The 15,052-nt window shown below is 47.5% G+C and overlaps 1 protein-coding gene across 2 annotated transcripts in view; it reads left to right on the top strand.

Moving 5' to 3' along the window:
- LOC140418567 (mitogen-activated protein kinase kinase kinase 5-like) overlaps window positions 1-15,052 on the top strand; it is a 277,605-nt gene that overhangs the window by 145,045 nt on the left and 117,508 nt on the right. For both annotated transcript variants that reach the window (XM_072502099.1, XM_072502092.1), the window contains exons 8-12: window positions 3,546-3,705; window positions 8,557-8,710; window positions 10,543-10,650; window positions 11,299-11,348; window positions 12,615-12,710. In XM_072502099.1, the coding sequence (XP_072358200.1) occupies window positions 3,546-3,705; window positions 8,557-8,710; window positions 10,543-10,650; window positions 11,299-11,348; window positions 12,615-12,710 (568 nt within the window). The remainder of the gene's footprint in view (window positions 1-3,545; window positions 3,706-8,556; window positions 8,711-10,542; window positions 10,651-11,298; window positions 11,349-12,614; window positions 12,711-15,052) is intronic.

Genomic DNA, 15,052 nt, shown 5'->3' with positions numbered 1-15,052 from the left:
CCCGGGTGTTTGCACATCTAAAACGTTTAAGGGCAGAGGTGATTTTAATGCAGGAGACACACTTACGAGTGAAGGATAAGATGTGGTTGAGGAAGGGGTGGGTGGGGCAAACATCCCACTCGGAGTTTGACTCGAAGTCGAGGGGGTGTTGCGATCTAGTTCGGCAAGAAAATGGTGTTGGTGGCGGTGAGGGAGGTAGGTTTGTGATCGTGAATAGGGTGTTAGCGGGAGCATTGGTGGCGCTGGTGAATGTTATGTACCAAACTGGGATGATGTTGAGTTTGTGAGGGTGCTGTTAGGAGCAATTCCGGACCTGGAATCTAACCAATTATGGGCGGGGATTTTAATTGTGTAATGGACCCTAGGATGGACAGATCAAGTTCCAAGTCAAAGGGAGGTCGGGAGTGGCGAGGGAGCTGGGAGCATTCATGGATCAGGTGGGGATGGTGGACCATGGCGGTTTAGACACCCAGGGGAGAGGGAGTACTCCTTCTTCTCTCATGTTCATCGGGCGTATTTCCTAATTGACTTTTTCATTGTGGGCAAGGCGGTGTTGTCGGGGGTGATGGGGCAGGAATATTCTGGGATCATGATCTTGGACCACGCGCGGCATCTCTTGGACATTAGGCATGGTTCATGGTGGGCGCAGAGACCAGGGTGAAGGTTGGATTTAGCGCTGTTGCCGGCGGATAAGGAGTTCTGTGGTAAGGTGGCAGAGTTGATCAAGAGGTATGTGGAGCTCAATCAAAATGGGGAGATCTCGGCGGCCATATTTTGGGGGGCTCTGAAGGGAGTGGTTCCAAGGGAAATCTTTTTGTTTAACGCCTACAGAGATAGGACTGAGAGAGAAGGAGGCAAAGGTTTCTGGATGAGATGGTAGAGGTGGATAGAAGGTATTCTGGGGCCCCAACTAGGGAGTTACTGGCAGAAAGAAAGAAGCTGCAGGGGCAGTTTGATCAGTTGGCAATAAGGAAGGTGGTGGGACAGCTACGGCAGGCACGAGGGGTGCTATATGAGTATGGGGAGAAGGCGAGTCACCTGCTTGCCCACCAGTTGCAGCAACAGGAAGCATCAAGGGAAATTGTGCAGGTAAGGGCGGCAGGGGTGTCGGAACCGGAGAGAATTAATGAGGTGTTTGAGGTCTTCTATCAAGGGCTGTTTAGGTCCGAGCCTGGAAGGGACAATGCAGCTGTGGATCAGTTTCTGAATGGGTTGGAGTTCCCGGAGTTAGAGGAGGAGAAGTGGCAGGCATTGGAGGAGCCACTGGAGTTGCAGGAGGTATTGAAGTGCGTTGGTACGATGCAGTCTGGAAAGGCGACGGGGCTGGATGAGTGTTAGAAGCAATTTGCGGCTGAGTTGGCTCCCCATCTTCTGAGCATGCTCAATGAAGCGGTGGAGCGGTGGGGGGAGGTTACCAGTTACTCTGGCATAGGCATCTCGCTGATTCCAAAGAAGGGAAGGACACGATGGAGTGTGGATCTTATGGGCCCATCTCTTTGCTGAATACGGACGTAAATGTCTTGGTCAAGCTGTCGGTGAGATGGTTGGAGCCCCTCCAAGCCTGCACAGAGCATGCTGCCCTTGTGAACGAAAAACCCCTACCCTTCTGGAGACCATATCTCTCTATTGCCATCCTATTCATGTATTTGTCACGATGCCCTTTGAAAGTCACTTTCGTATCTGCTTCCACCACCTCCTCCGGCAGCGAGTTCCAGGCTCCCACCACCCTCTGTGTAAAAACGTGCCTTGTACATCTCCTTTAAACCTTGCCCTTCGCATCTTAAACCTATGCCCCCTAGCAATTGACTCTTCCACCCTGGGAAAAAGCTTCTGACTATCCACACCCATGCTCCTCATAATCTTGTAGACTTCGATCAGGTCACCCCTCAATCTCCATCATTCCAGTGAGAACAAACCGAGTTTCTCCAATCCCTCTTCATAGCTAATGCTCTCCATACCAGCCAACATGCTGAGGCATAGACTATTTTCTAAATGGGAAAAGGCTTCGGTAATCAGAAGCACAAAGGGACTTAGTGTCCTAGTTCAAGATTCTCTTCAGGTTAACATGCAGGTACAGTTGTCAGTTAGGAAGACAAATGCAGGGCAGCACGATGGCACAGTGGGTTAGCCCTGTTGCCTCACGGCGCCGAGGTCCCAGGTTCGATCACGGCTCTGGGTCACTGTCCGTGTGGAGTTTGCACATTCTCCCCATGTTGGCGTGGGTTTCGCCCCCACAACCCAAAGATGTGCAGGCTCGGTGGATTGGCCACGCTAAATTGCCTCTTAATTGGAAAAAATGAATTGGGCACTCTAAATTTAAATTAAAAAGGAAGGCAAATGCAATGTTAGCATTCAGGTCGAGAGACTAGAATACAAGAGCAGGGATGTACTGTTGAGGCTCTATAAGGGTTCAGTCAGACCCCATTTGAAGTATTATCAGCAGTTTTGGCCCGGTCACTAAGGAAGGATGTGCCTCTCCTATGGAGAGGGTCCAGAGGAGGTTCACAATAATGATCCCCGGAATGAAGGATGTGTTAATGTGGAGCGGTTAAGGATTCTGGGTCTGTACTCGATGGAGTTTGGAAAGATATGGGGGGAATCTCATTAAAACTTACAGAATTCTGAGAGGCCTGGATAGAGTGGGCATGGAGAGGATGTTTCCACTAGCAGGAGAAACTAGAACCCAAGGACACAATCTCAGACTGAAGTGACGATCCTTTAAAACAGAGATGAGGAGCAATTTCTTCAGCCAGAATGCAGTGTTTATCAAACTTTTTTTCCGGGGACCCATTTTTACCAACCGGCCAACCTTTGGGACCCAACCTGGCCGACCTTTGCAACCGACGCCGGCCGACCTTCACGACCCACACCGGCCGGCCTTCATGGCCCACGACGGCTGACCTGTGCCACCTACCATTTTCTCTTACCTTGTTTGCTGCTGACAAAAATGGAGGAAATGGTTTTAGGTCCCTTTGGCCCTCGTACACGCTCCTCCAATGGAACCTGTTGGATGAAGGTGAAGCCTTCCGGTGTCGGAAAGTATGGAGTCTACATCTGTCCAAAGTTATGCATTTTGTTCCTGTAAAATTTTATCAAATAAATCCCCCCCGAACTTGTAAAAAAAATGAATAAAATAAATGAAAAAAATAAAAATAAAATGAATAAAATAAATGAAAAAAATAAAAATAAAATGAATAAAATAAATGAATAAAATGAATAAAGCCCCCCTGAACTTGTAAAACAAAAAGCTGCGACCGTTAAAAACAAAAAGCGGCCGCATTGCGCATGCGTGCCCGATCATCGGTGCGCATGCGCAGTGCGGCCGCATTATTTTTACATGTTTGTGGCCATTTTGAAGGCCACTTGCAGCCGCCGTTATTAACAGCCGGCTGCTGTGGCTGTTGCGCGCAGATTTGCGCGATCGGGAGTGCCGCGACGGACGCATCCGACACCTGCCCGCGACCCACCCACCCGTCGCGCCCCCGAGTTTGACAATGCCTGCCCTAATGGGACTGTCTTTTGTTGGGGGTTGGGGATTTGTGCAGGTATGAAACTGAGCAGCTTGCTGGGACGGAAGGGAAGCCTGGAGAAGATGCAGTTCTACTGGGACGTGGGGTTTTTCTTCGGTGCCAGCATTTTGTTCAGCGATCAAACGAAGATCATTCAGGCCTCGGAAAAGCTGTACCGGCTGAATGCACCTGTCTGGTAAGTCAGAAGTCAATGTTTGGACCGGAAAGGATTGCAGCAATCCCACCCTGTATTTCAGAGAGACAGGGCTGCATATTACTGTGTGTTCTTTGGGCCAGGGGGGCACGTAAAATAGGGCTCGTGCCCACCCCAGAACTTTCTCACCCACCCCGCAAGCTCACCCCCATAATACAGGTGCCAGGTGAGCACCAAAGTAGGTAGCCCACCTGCCGTGTTCAAATAAGTAATCAAAAGTCAATTAGTACCCAAAGAGAAAATGCTGGAAAATCTCAGCTGGTCTGGCAGCATCTGGAGCGAGAGAAAAGAACTAACATTTCGAGTCCAGATGACCCTTTGTCAAAGCTCAATTAGTATTGTTATCAAACAAATTGCCCTGATAATATGCTGCCCATGCTGTGAAATGTTTGGCGCAGACAGCTGGGGAGAAGCAGGCAGCTCAATGGTTTTAAAAAGTTCTTCAAAAGGAGAGATGGGAACAGGGTTCACACACTCACCATGACTTTGCTTCCTGGGTGGGGTGAGATGTGAGAGGTGGTGGTGGTAAGAGTGGAGAGGGGTTTGGTGGGGCAGGGGTGGTGGCGAGTTGCACGGCCTCGTCCTTTATTACTTGGCTCATGGTTTCACTGTCACAGAGCCATCGACATCCCAGTCGAAATAAACACTGGTTCATCGAGCTCCTCCCCTGTCTCTTGGGGGAATGTTTTTGAAGATTTTTCTTTTTGCATGCACTAATCATATTAACAAGGAAGTTAGAGAAACCTGACAGTGCTTAATATCCATCTAAAAATGGTGTGATTTTCAATTTCCCACAAGACAATTTTATTCATGTTGCTTCAGCTCCTTCCCACTGTGCCACTTTGTCACTCGTCCCAACACCAGAGAGAACTCGTCATCTCTTCTTCAAAATAGTGCTGAGGGATTGTTTATGATCACCTAAGAGACAAACTGGCCTTGATTTCATAGAATCATAGGATCCCTACAGTGCCGAAGGAGGCCATTTGGCCCATTCGAGTCTGCACTGACCCTCTGAAAGAGCACCTGACCGCAGCCCACTCCCCCACCCTATTGTCGAAACCCCACCTAACCTTTGGACACTAAGGGGAAATTTAGTATGGCCAATTCACCCAACCTGCCCTGCACATCTTTGGACTGTGGGAGGAAACCGGAGCGCCCGAAGGAAACCCACGCAGACCCGAGGAGAATGTGCAAACTCCACACAGACAGTCACCCAAAGCCGGAATTGAACCTGGGTCCCTGGCGCTATGAAGCAGCCGTTCTAACCATGTGCCCCTATGCCATCCATGGCAGCATGATGGTAATATCACTGGATTAGTAATGCCAACACCCAATCTAATACCCCATGGTCAAATGTTCAAATGCCAGTGGAATTTAAATTCAAGTAAAAAAGCATGGAATTGAAAAGCTAGTTTCAGTAATGATGACCATGAAACAATCATCGATTGTGATAAAAACCCACCTGGTTCACTAATGTCCTTTAGGGAAGGAAATTTTCCGTCCTTACCCAGTCTGGACTACTTGTGAATCCAGACCCACAGCACTGTGGCTGACTTTTGACTGCCCTCTGAAATGGACGAGAAAACCACTGGTTCAAGGGCAATTAGGGATGGGCAACAAATGCAGGCCTTGCCAGTGACACCCGCACAAAATAATTTTTAAAAAACAATTTAAAATGGTATTCTCAGCAGAATAGCACCTCCTCAGTACTTCACTAGATCAGCAACTGTAGCCAGTGCAGCATTCCCCATATCAAGGAAACAAAGGTGCCTGAGGAGGCTTGAGGCAAAGGTGAGTTTGCAAGCCCTGTACTTATCTGTGTGTACTTGTAGGTGTAGGTATGGATAGGTGCGTCTATGATTAGATGTCCGTCGGCGTGTGTGTAGCTGTGTGTGTGTGTGTGTGTGCATGCGTGTGTGCAGCTGTATGTGTGTTTGTGTAGCTGTGTACTCATGTGTGTTTATTGCTGTTAGTATGTGTGCACATGTATGTAGGTCTTAGTGTGTAGGTGTGTATGGGTTGGTATTTATTGGTGTGCAGGTGTGTGTGTGTAGGTGTGTGCAGTTGCCTAGATGTGTTTAGGTGTGTGCAGGTGTGCATGTTTTTATGTGTGTGTGTAGATATTTGCAGGTGTGTGTGTGGAAATGTGCAGATGTCTAGATGTGCGTGTGTAGGACTAGATGTGTGTGTAGGTGTAGGTATGTTCAGGTGTCTAGGTGTGTTTGTGCGTAAAGTTGTGTGTGCTCGCAGGTGTGTAGGTGTGCATGCGTAGGTGTGTGTTTTCAGGTGTTTGTGCATGTGTTTGGGTTTGCCCAGGTGAGTAGGTGTATGTGTGTGTGTGTGTGTGTGCACGCAGGTTTGTAGGTCTGTGTGTGTGTAGGTGTGTGTTTGTAGGTGTGGTCGTGTGTGTGTGTACATGTGTGCAGGTGTGTAGATGTGTGTGTAGATGCTTTTGTGTGTGAGTATGTGTCCAGATGTGTAGGTTTGTGTGTAAGTGTTTGTGTGTGTAGGTGTGTTTGTGAGTGTATAGATGTGTGTAGGTGTTTGTTTATATGTGTAGGTGCGTGTGTAAGTGTGTGTGTGATTGTATGTGTGTAGGTGTTTGTGTGTGTGTAGGTGTGTGTGTAGGATGTGTGTTTGTAGGTGTTTATATGTTTTAGGTGTGTAAATGTTTGTGTGTGTGTCAGCATGTGCAAACATGTGTGTGTATGTAAGTGTTTTTGTGTGCAGGTGTGTGTGTGTAGGTGTTTTTGTGTGTAGGTGTGTGTGTAGGTGTTTGTAGGTGTGTGTGTCAGTGTTCATGTGGGTGGGTGCAAATGTGTGTATTGGTGTCAGTAGGTGTGTGCAGCTGTTTAGGTGTAAGTAGATGTGTGTGTAGGTGTGTATGTTGTGTAAGTGTTTCTGGGTGTATGTATACAGGTGTGAGTTAGGTGTGCAGGTGAGTATGTGTAGGTGTGTATGTGTAGTTGTGTGTTTTTTAGGTGTGTGTGTGTATGTAAGTGTTTTTGTGTGTGTGTGTGTAGGTGTTTTTGTGTAGGTGTGTGTATGCAGGTGTTTGTAGGTATATATGTGTCAGTGTTTATGTGGGTGTGTGCATTGGTGTATGTAGATGTGTGCGCATGTGTTTAGGTGTGTGTAGATGTGTATGTTGTGTAAGTGTTTATGGGTGTGTGCATACATGTGTGAGTTAGGTGTATAGATGTGTGTAGGTGAATGTGTGCAGGTGTGTATGTGTAGTGTGTATAGGTGTTAGTGTGCAGGTGTGTATGCGTTGGTGTTTATTGATGTGCAGGTGTGTGTGTGAGGGTGTACAGTTGTCTAGGTGTGTTTAGATGTGTGCAGGTGTCTAGGTGTGCATGATTTTGTATGTGTGTAGATATTTGCAGGTGTGTGTGTAGGACTGTGCAGGTGTGTAGGTGTATGTGTGTAGGTGTAGGTATGTTCAGATGTCTAGGTGTGTTTGTGTGTGTAGTTGTGAGTGAAGATGTGGAGGTGTGTATGTGTAGGTGTGTGTTTGCAGGCGTTTGTGCATGTGTTTAGGTGTGCCCAGGTGTGTAGGTGTATGTGTGTGTGCAAGTTTATAGGTTTGTGTGTGTAGGTGTTTGTGTGTGTGTGAGTAGGTGTGTATATAGGCAGTTGTGTCTAGGTGTGTGCAGTTGCTCGTGTGTTTGTGTGTGTGTGCAGGTGTGCATGTGTAGGTGTGCCTGTGTAAATGTTTGTAAGTGTACAGGTGTTTTGTTTGTTGTGTGTGTAGGTGTCCGGATGTGTAAATTTGTGTGTTGGTCTGTGTGGTCGTGTGTAGATGTGTGTGTAGATTTTTTTGTGTGTGTGTATGTGTCCAGGTGTGTAGGTTTGTATGTAAGTGTTTGTGGCTGTAGGTGTGTTTGTGTAAGTGTTTGTGTGTAGGTGTGTGCAGGTGTTTGTTTATATGTGTAGTTGTGTGTGTAAGTGTATATGTAATTGTGCGTGTATCGGTGTTTGTAGGTGTTTGTATGTATTTAGGTGTGTGTAAATGTTTGTGTGTGTATAAGTGTGTGCAAGCATGTGTGCACGTATGTAAGGGTTTTTGTGTGCAGGTGTGTGTGTAGGTGTTTTGTGTGTGTGTGTGTGTGTGTGTAGGTGTGCGTGTAGGTGTTTGTCTGTGCGTTTGTGTGTGTGTGAATGTTTGGAAATGACTACACCTCCTGGGTCTCCGCCTTACATGCCAGAACTGAAAAACAGCTTTGTCATTGCATATTTAACCTCGTCAGGGCTTTCCTTTCCTCCCAGTAAAGCTGCTCAATTTAACAATTGACTTTACGCCAAAGTAAAGTGTAATTGGAACCCAGAGCTGAATGAGCCTCTGGTGAAAGGATGAAACAATTTGAAGAGATATGACAGGCCCCCAGACTGAGCAGGTGGGATGCACATTGCAAGTCGCTGGGTGAGTTTGATGAACTGTGCTCTGCTTGGATCAAGGTGCTCTGTAGGTTAAGATGGCTGATCAGATGGAGGAGAGTCAGTGTAACACTTTTAGGGAAGAAGCTTGGTGCAAATACCAATCCCGACTACAGCATAGCACAGAGTTAATGATCGGCCTCAATGGTGCAGTGTTAATGCCTCACACTCAAGCAGGAGGCAGCATTTGAGGTTGACCTGACTCATCCTGAAACTTTGCTCTGCATTTCGAGTTTGGATTCCACAATGGTAACACTGGATTGCCGAATTCCATTCACCAGCACTAACTACTCTCACCTTGCTTAGTATGGAGATTCTCTGAGTTTTATGTTTTAATAAAAACATCTTTTAGGTTTTGACTCCTCCCAGTGCTCAGTCTGTCCCTTTCCCCTCAAGGTACCTGGCATCAGCAATGGAAACCTACCTTCTCTACAAACGCTTCAAATCAGAGACCAACGAGCAGACTTTGGCCAAACAAGAGTTGGTGGAGTTCTGGATGGACTTCTTGCTGTCAATCTGCAGGGACAAAGAGCCCATGGATAAATTCCTGGTGAGACAATAGTGTAGGCATGCTACCCCCTGGGCACACCTGTTGCTATATTTACTCACTATAAATGTGGCAGTCAATAAGTTGCCCTTCTTTTATCTAGATATTGATATTATATTGCTTTCAGAGTCGCCAGGTATCAAATGATACCACCACAGGGTTCAACCGGATATCGATCAAAGACCCAACAACCAGTTAGTTAGTTCAAGTTCAATAATACTTTAGTTACACACAAGATTAACTTACACATGCAACATAAACACTACGAGCTAAACTACACCTAACACTATGACAACCTGTACTTAACTTCAGGCACCCGGCTTAGGTCAGAGGAACAGTGGCCTTTGTTCGAATCTGGACCTGCTGGGTCTGGAGAAGTAACTGCGGTTCAGCTGGGCTCATCCGTCTGGTCGCGGGCGTTGAACTTGGACTTGCTTCTGGTGGTGTTGCAGTTGGAGATGGACGTTGCCAGAGCGCCAGGTCCAAAAGAGATCGAACACATGGCAGTGTCTCTCTTTAGCCTTGACAGTTTTGCGGTCTTTTGGGCGATCCTTTGGTTTGGACCCAATAATTCGGCAGACTTCGATCACTGCCTTCGATTTGAGCCAATAAAGGGGCAGGTGAAATGAAAATCGTTTGTTGTCACAAGTAGGCTTCAATGAAGTTACTGTGAAAAGCCCCTAGTCGCCACATTCCGGTGACTGTTCGGGGAGGCTGTTACGGGAATTGAACCGTGCAGCTGGCCTGCCTTGGTCTGCTTTCAAAGCCAGCGATTTAGCCCTGTGCTAAACAGCCCCTGATTGGTAGGTAGCCCCTGAATTGGTAGGTCAATGAAAGTGGAGAATGTGGAGAAAGTGGAGAAGGTGCCTTGATGGCTGGGCGTGTCCTAAGCGGTCATTGACCTTGCTGTTTATGCTTCCTGAGTAAAGGGAGTGGCGCCGATGTGTCTGGAATTGTATCGGTTACCTGAGTATCAGTCCTTTGTCTTAGGGAAATGGGTCATTAAAATGCAAATCAGCTGGGGGTTTCGATACTGTCTGGTTCTCTACTTAAAAATATACATTTAGGCTCTGAGCCTGCCTGAATCTTGTATTGGCCATATTTCCCTTGAGTCTTTGCAAATGTCCATGTTTCTTTGTAAGTGGCCATCCCAGATGGCTACACACCCTACCATCTGAGATCATACTAATAGCTGGATAGAAACTACCAGCTGGGTACATGCTACCAGTTAGGAACACAATACCATCTGGGCACATGCTAACATGTGGATACACGCTACCAGTTAGGAACACAATACCATCTGGGCACATTTAAACATGTGGGTACACGCTACCAGTTAGGAACACAGTACTATCAGGGCACATGCTAACATGTTGGTATGCGCTACCAATTAGGAACACAATACCATCAGGGCACATGCTAGCATGTGGGCACACGCCACCACCTGGGAACATACTGTTAGCTGGGAACTGGTTCGAACTGGGCACGTAGCGCACATAACCGGCTGATGCAGAGACTGTGTGTGCGGTATGCACCATGACCTGGCACATTGTAGATTGGACTGTCTGGGGTCACTACACAATGCACAGAATTTCTGCCATATGCCTGAACCCACTGGTATAACCCCGCTAGTTGGGTTCCCCCATTTGCAGCAGATCCGACTGTGATACCGAACTGGCACAATTCCAGTTTTGTTTTCCCTGATTTGGGCCGAGTTGACTCTCACAGGTTGGACAACATTCCAAATCTGAACATGGAAAAATTTGTTTTGTGTCCTTGTGAGTGAGAGACCGCAACAGGCTGTTTAAAACCTCCACCCTTACTTTCACCAACAGGTCCTCATCCTGGAGCCAACAAAGGTCTTCCAACCAAGCCACCTCACTGTGAGTGACAGTGACAAGGACAGGGCTGTGAGCATGTGGCATGTCTCACCCAATGAAAAGGTAACTGAATATCAGTCAAATTATTCCACTCACAATGAGGCAGCACCGAGAGTTCACTACTCATTTCTGGTAAGGTCGTGTGAAGTTATTGGTGAATCATGAGAATTACATGATGGGTCAGTCATGAAGTGCGATGGTTCTTAAAGGGTTAAATTGTCCATAAACCAGGCTTGTATTTTGTGATACAAAGGTCAAAGGGTACCTGGAGCTCCCACCCAAGCTGCTGGGACCAATGAGAGCTGAGATTGATAGAGTTTTCCTCAGTATGTTTATCGAGGGTTTCAGATTTATCTGGCTGTGTTACCTCCTGATCTCCGACCCATCGAAGGTTTCAAACCTCAGTCATCAATATCCTTCATTCCTGGAGGCTCTCTGGACACTTTGATGCCCCTGTACAATTCCTGTACAAAAGCCTGTACAATTCCCGCCCAGAAGACACTACGAATAAAGATCCCAAAACCAGGAAATTGGGATGTGCTTGGGTTCGAGGGTGAAATGCACCCCCACCCCCTTGACTTTTTAACTCGTTAACAATTTCTTGGAGTTGCCATGTCGGGAATTTCAACAGTAAAACGGAAGTTGAATTGATGAATGTCTTTAATCCACATGGCTTGAGCAGCCCTCTAATAGCGTTTGTTCTGTCGACAGAGTGGAATCCACTCATGGACCTTCAGTGCAGCTTCCATCCGTGGTGTGAGGTAAGTGCGGGGAGACCCGCCCAAGCAATTGTGACAACCTCAGAGAACAGTTTCCAGTGCAGTGTTTAATTCAACAGTGAGAACTTTCTGGAAACTCCAACCAGGCTGTGTGGGCCTTGCAATCTGCTGTGATCCAGGTTGCCAACCCTGCTTGGATGAATTCCTGGCTTTTACATCACATGATCCCGAACACTCCCGCCCAGTCAAAACAGCCCTCTCCCATTTCCAATGTTGTTTATAACGAATTGACAAGAGTGCTCGGAGAAAATGAAAAAGGAATCGTACCATTTTTTATTTATTGCCCTGGTGATGTTTCTCCTGCGGTTGGTTGCTCACAGCATTCTCCAGGAGATTAATCTTTAATTTTCCCTATACTCTTGACAATGCTCATGTCAGAGCTTAACAGGGGGCACAATCTGTTCTTAACCAAACAAGATGAATATTGGAAATGATCCAAGCATTTTGAAGGAATGAAACTGGTATTTCAGCAAGGGTGAGATAAGATAAGTAGAGGAGGAGCCAACCATAATTCTAGCATTAGTCTTGTGTCTAACGTTTACCTCAGTGGCTGGACTCCCACCTCAAACATTCAATATACTGGGAAGCAGAATTTATTGGGTTGGGTATGTGGGGTTGCCAACCCTCCAGGATTGGTCTGGAACCTCCAGAAATTGAAGGTCATTCTCCAGAACACTGATGTGTGACATCCTGGGCAAATATCACAGGGACATTAAAAAAAGATTGTTCCTTTTTTGTTGTTTATATTATTTATTTGAACATTTCTCTTTCCCAGATATTAAAAAATATTGAGACGGGGGGGGAGGAAAAACAGATTTTTGGCTGGTAATCAAGCATCGTCCATCTGGATAATGAGTCTTTTTGCTTTCCAATTGGTGTCGGAAGGCAGTGAGCCATGAGGATGGATGTGTTGGCTGACTAGTGGCTGGAGCGTTGGGGGAAGTGATGTGATGAAACCTCCAGGAATACATTCAATCGCAGTTAGCAGTAGGAAGAAAGGCTAGTGCCTAGTGAGAGAGGAAAGGGATTGTCAGATTAGTCCAATGGGAGCAGTGGGCAGTGAGCAGAATGAGGACTGTTATCTAGTCATGGACCCCGATGGTGCCAACAGCAGACATGTTTCATCCTGTGCCCACTCAGTGCAACCTCACAACATCCCAGCTCTCGTCCAGGTCGAATTCTCACAGGTGGCAGTGGTGTTAAGATGTCAGAGTAGAACATGAGCTGTGATGTTTCTTTCTTTTCCAGTGTCTCAAAGTGCAATGAGCGTTGTTGCTTCCTCTACGTGTTGCACAACTCTGACGACTTCCAGCTCTACTTTCCAACAGAACTACACTGCAAAAGGTAGGGCTCACTGCGTTACACACCAAGCATTACATACAGTCTAGAAACTTGCCATTCTGCCCGACAGGTCCAGACTGGTGTTTATGTTACACACAAAAAGCCTTCTCTCATTTCTTTTTACCTAACCCTGTAAACATATCCTTCTATTATTTCCTTACTCATGTAATTATCTAGATTTCCTTAATGGTATCCCTGCTGTTTGTCTGAATAACATCATGTGGTAGAGATTTCCACAATCTCATCGTTCTCTGGATAAAGATATTTCTCCTGATTTATTTTTTGGAATTATGAGTGACTATCGTATGCTTATGTTTCCTAGTTTTGATCTTCCCCAGAAGTAGAATTAATTCTTACCCATAATTTTACAAGGAGGTAGTCAATGAATGGCCTGACATTAGGAAGTTCTGAGGAACAACGATATCCATAGATCTCTGACGGCAGAAGGTCAGGTTAATATGGTGGTGTAAAACGCATATGGGACACTTGCCTTTATCTATCGAGGTGTAGATTACAAAGGCAGGGAAGTCATGTTGGAGTTGTATAGAACACTGGTGAGGCCACAGCTGGAGTACTGTGTGCAATTCTTGTCACCACATTATAGGAAGGATGTGATTGCACTGGAGGGGGTGCAGAGGTGATTCACCGGGATGTTGCCTGGGATGGAACATTTAAGTTATGAAGAGAGGTTGGATAGGCTTGGGTTGTTTTTGTTGGAGCAGAGAAGACTGAGGGTGACCTGATGGAGGTGTACAAGATTATGAGGGGTTGGGCAGCAAAGTGGCGCAGTTTTTAGCACTGCTACCTCACGGCGCCGAGGTCCCAGGTTTGATCCTAGCTCTGGGTCACTGTCCGTGTGGATTTTGCAGATTCTCCCCATGTTTGCGTGGGTTCTGCCCCCACAACCCAAAGATGTGCAGGGTAGGTGGATTGGCCACGCTAAATTGCCCTTTAATTGGAAAAAAATCAATTGGGTACTCTAAATTTAAAAAAAAAAGGAATTATTTACAGAATGAAAAGGAAAGCTAAGGGATATGTGGTGGAACAGAATTCTCCAAAGTGCACTCCAGGGTTCCGTAGGAGGCTTCCAGGGGGCTCCGCAGCAGGCCAGACTGCCACAAAGCTGCCTGTCCCGTCAGAGGCTGGCTTCTTCTGGTGGGAATAAAGCCATCACCGGCGGGTGGAGGGGGTGGAAGGCAGCTATCGGGCGGGAGTGAGAGCGTGGCAAGGGGGAGGGGGCAGGGATCATCGGCATGTGCAGAGTAGGTGGAGGATTGGCCACGTTAAATTGCCCCTTAATTTCAAAAAATGAATTGGGCTCTCTAAATTTATTAAAAAATGATTATGGGGGACTTCCGGTTGCGGCTATGAAAAGCTAAGTCGCACGTTCGGCAGCTCCCGCTAGAAACTGACTGTTGGGCTCTTTTTAGAGCCTGCAACGGTGCTTGTTCGATGTTTCCGGGTGTGGGAAGGAGACAGCAACATTCCCCCAATAGTGTATGGCTTGGACCAGGAGTGGGGCGACCAAAAAAGTGGCCGTGAAGCAAAAGAAGGTGCGAGGGATGAAGACCAAGATGGCGGCGGGTGGAGACCAGGCAGCGTGGATGCAGTGGGCGCAGGACCAGCAGGAGTTTCTTCAGCGCTGCTTTAGGGAACTGAAAGCGGATCTGCTGGAGCCGATGAAGGCGTCAATCGATAAACTGCTGGAGACCCAGACGGCCCAAGTTCTCTGAGAACTAAGATGAGATCCTAGGCCTAGCGGTAAAGGTGGAGGCGCACGAGGCGCTCCATAAAAAATGGCAGGAGAGGTTCGAGGAGGTGGAGAACCGGTCGAGGCGGCAGAATCTGCGGATCCTTGGCGTCCCGGAGGGATTGAAGTGGTTGGACGTGGGGGCCTCCGTGGTCACCATGCTGAATTCGCTGATGGGAGCGGGGTCCTTCCAGGGGCCCCTGGAGCTGGAGGGAGCCCACCGAGTGATGGCGAGGAGGCCCAACCCAATGAGCCGCCGCGGGCGGTGCTGGTGCGGTTCCACCGGTTTGCTGATCGGGAGTGCGTGCTAAGATGGGCCAAGAAGGAGCGGAGCAGCAGGTGGGAGAATGCGGAAGTCCAGATCTAACAAGATTGGAGCGCGGAGATGGCGAAGAAGAGGGCCAGGTACAATCGGGCGAAGGAGGTGCTGCATAGGAGGGGGGGGTGAAGTTCGGCATGCTGCAGCCAGCGCGTCTGTGGGTCACCTATAAGGACCAACATCATTATTTTGAGTCCCCGGAGGAGGCGAGGGCCTTTGTCCAGGCCGAAAAATTGGACTTGTTCTAAGGGTCAGGGGCGGGGGGGCCCGCGGTGA

Source organism: Scyliorhinus torazame, chromosome 1 (genome assembly GCF_047496885.1).
Source record: "Scyliorhinus torazame isolate Kashiwa2021f chromosome 1, sScyTor2.1, whole genome shotgun sequence".
NCBI classification, from domain to species: domain Eukaryota; kingdom Metazoa; phylum Chordata; class Chondrichthyes; order Carcharhiniformes; family Scyliorhinidae; genus Scyliorhinus; species Scyliorhinus torazame.
The sequence above is the reverse complement of the archived record's forward strand: the minus strand, read 5'-3'. Positions and strand labels throughout refer to the sequence as shown.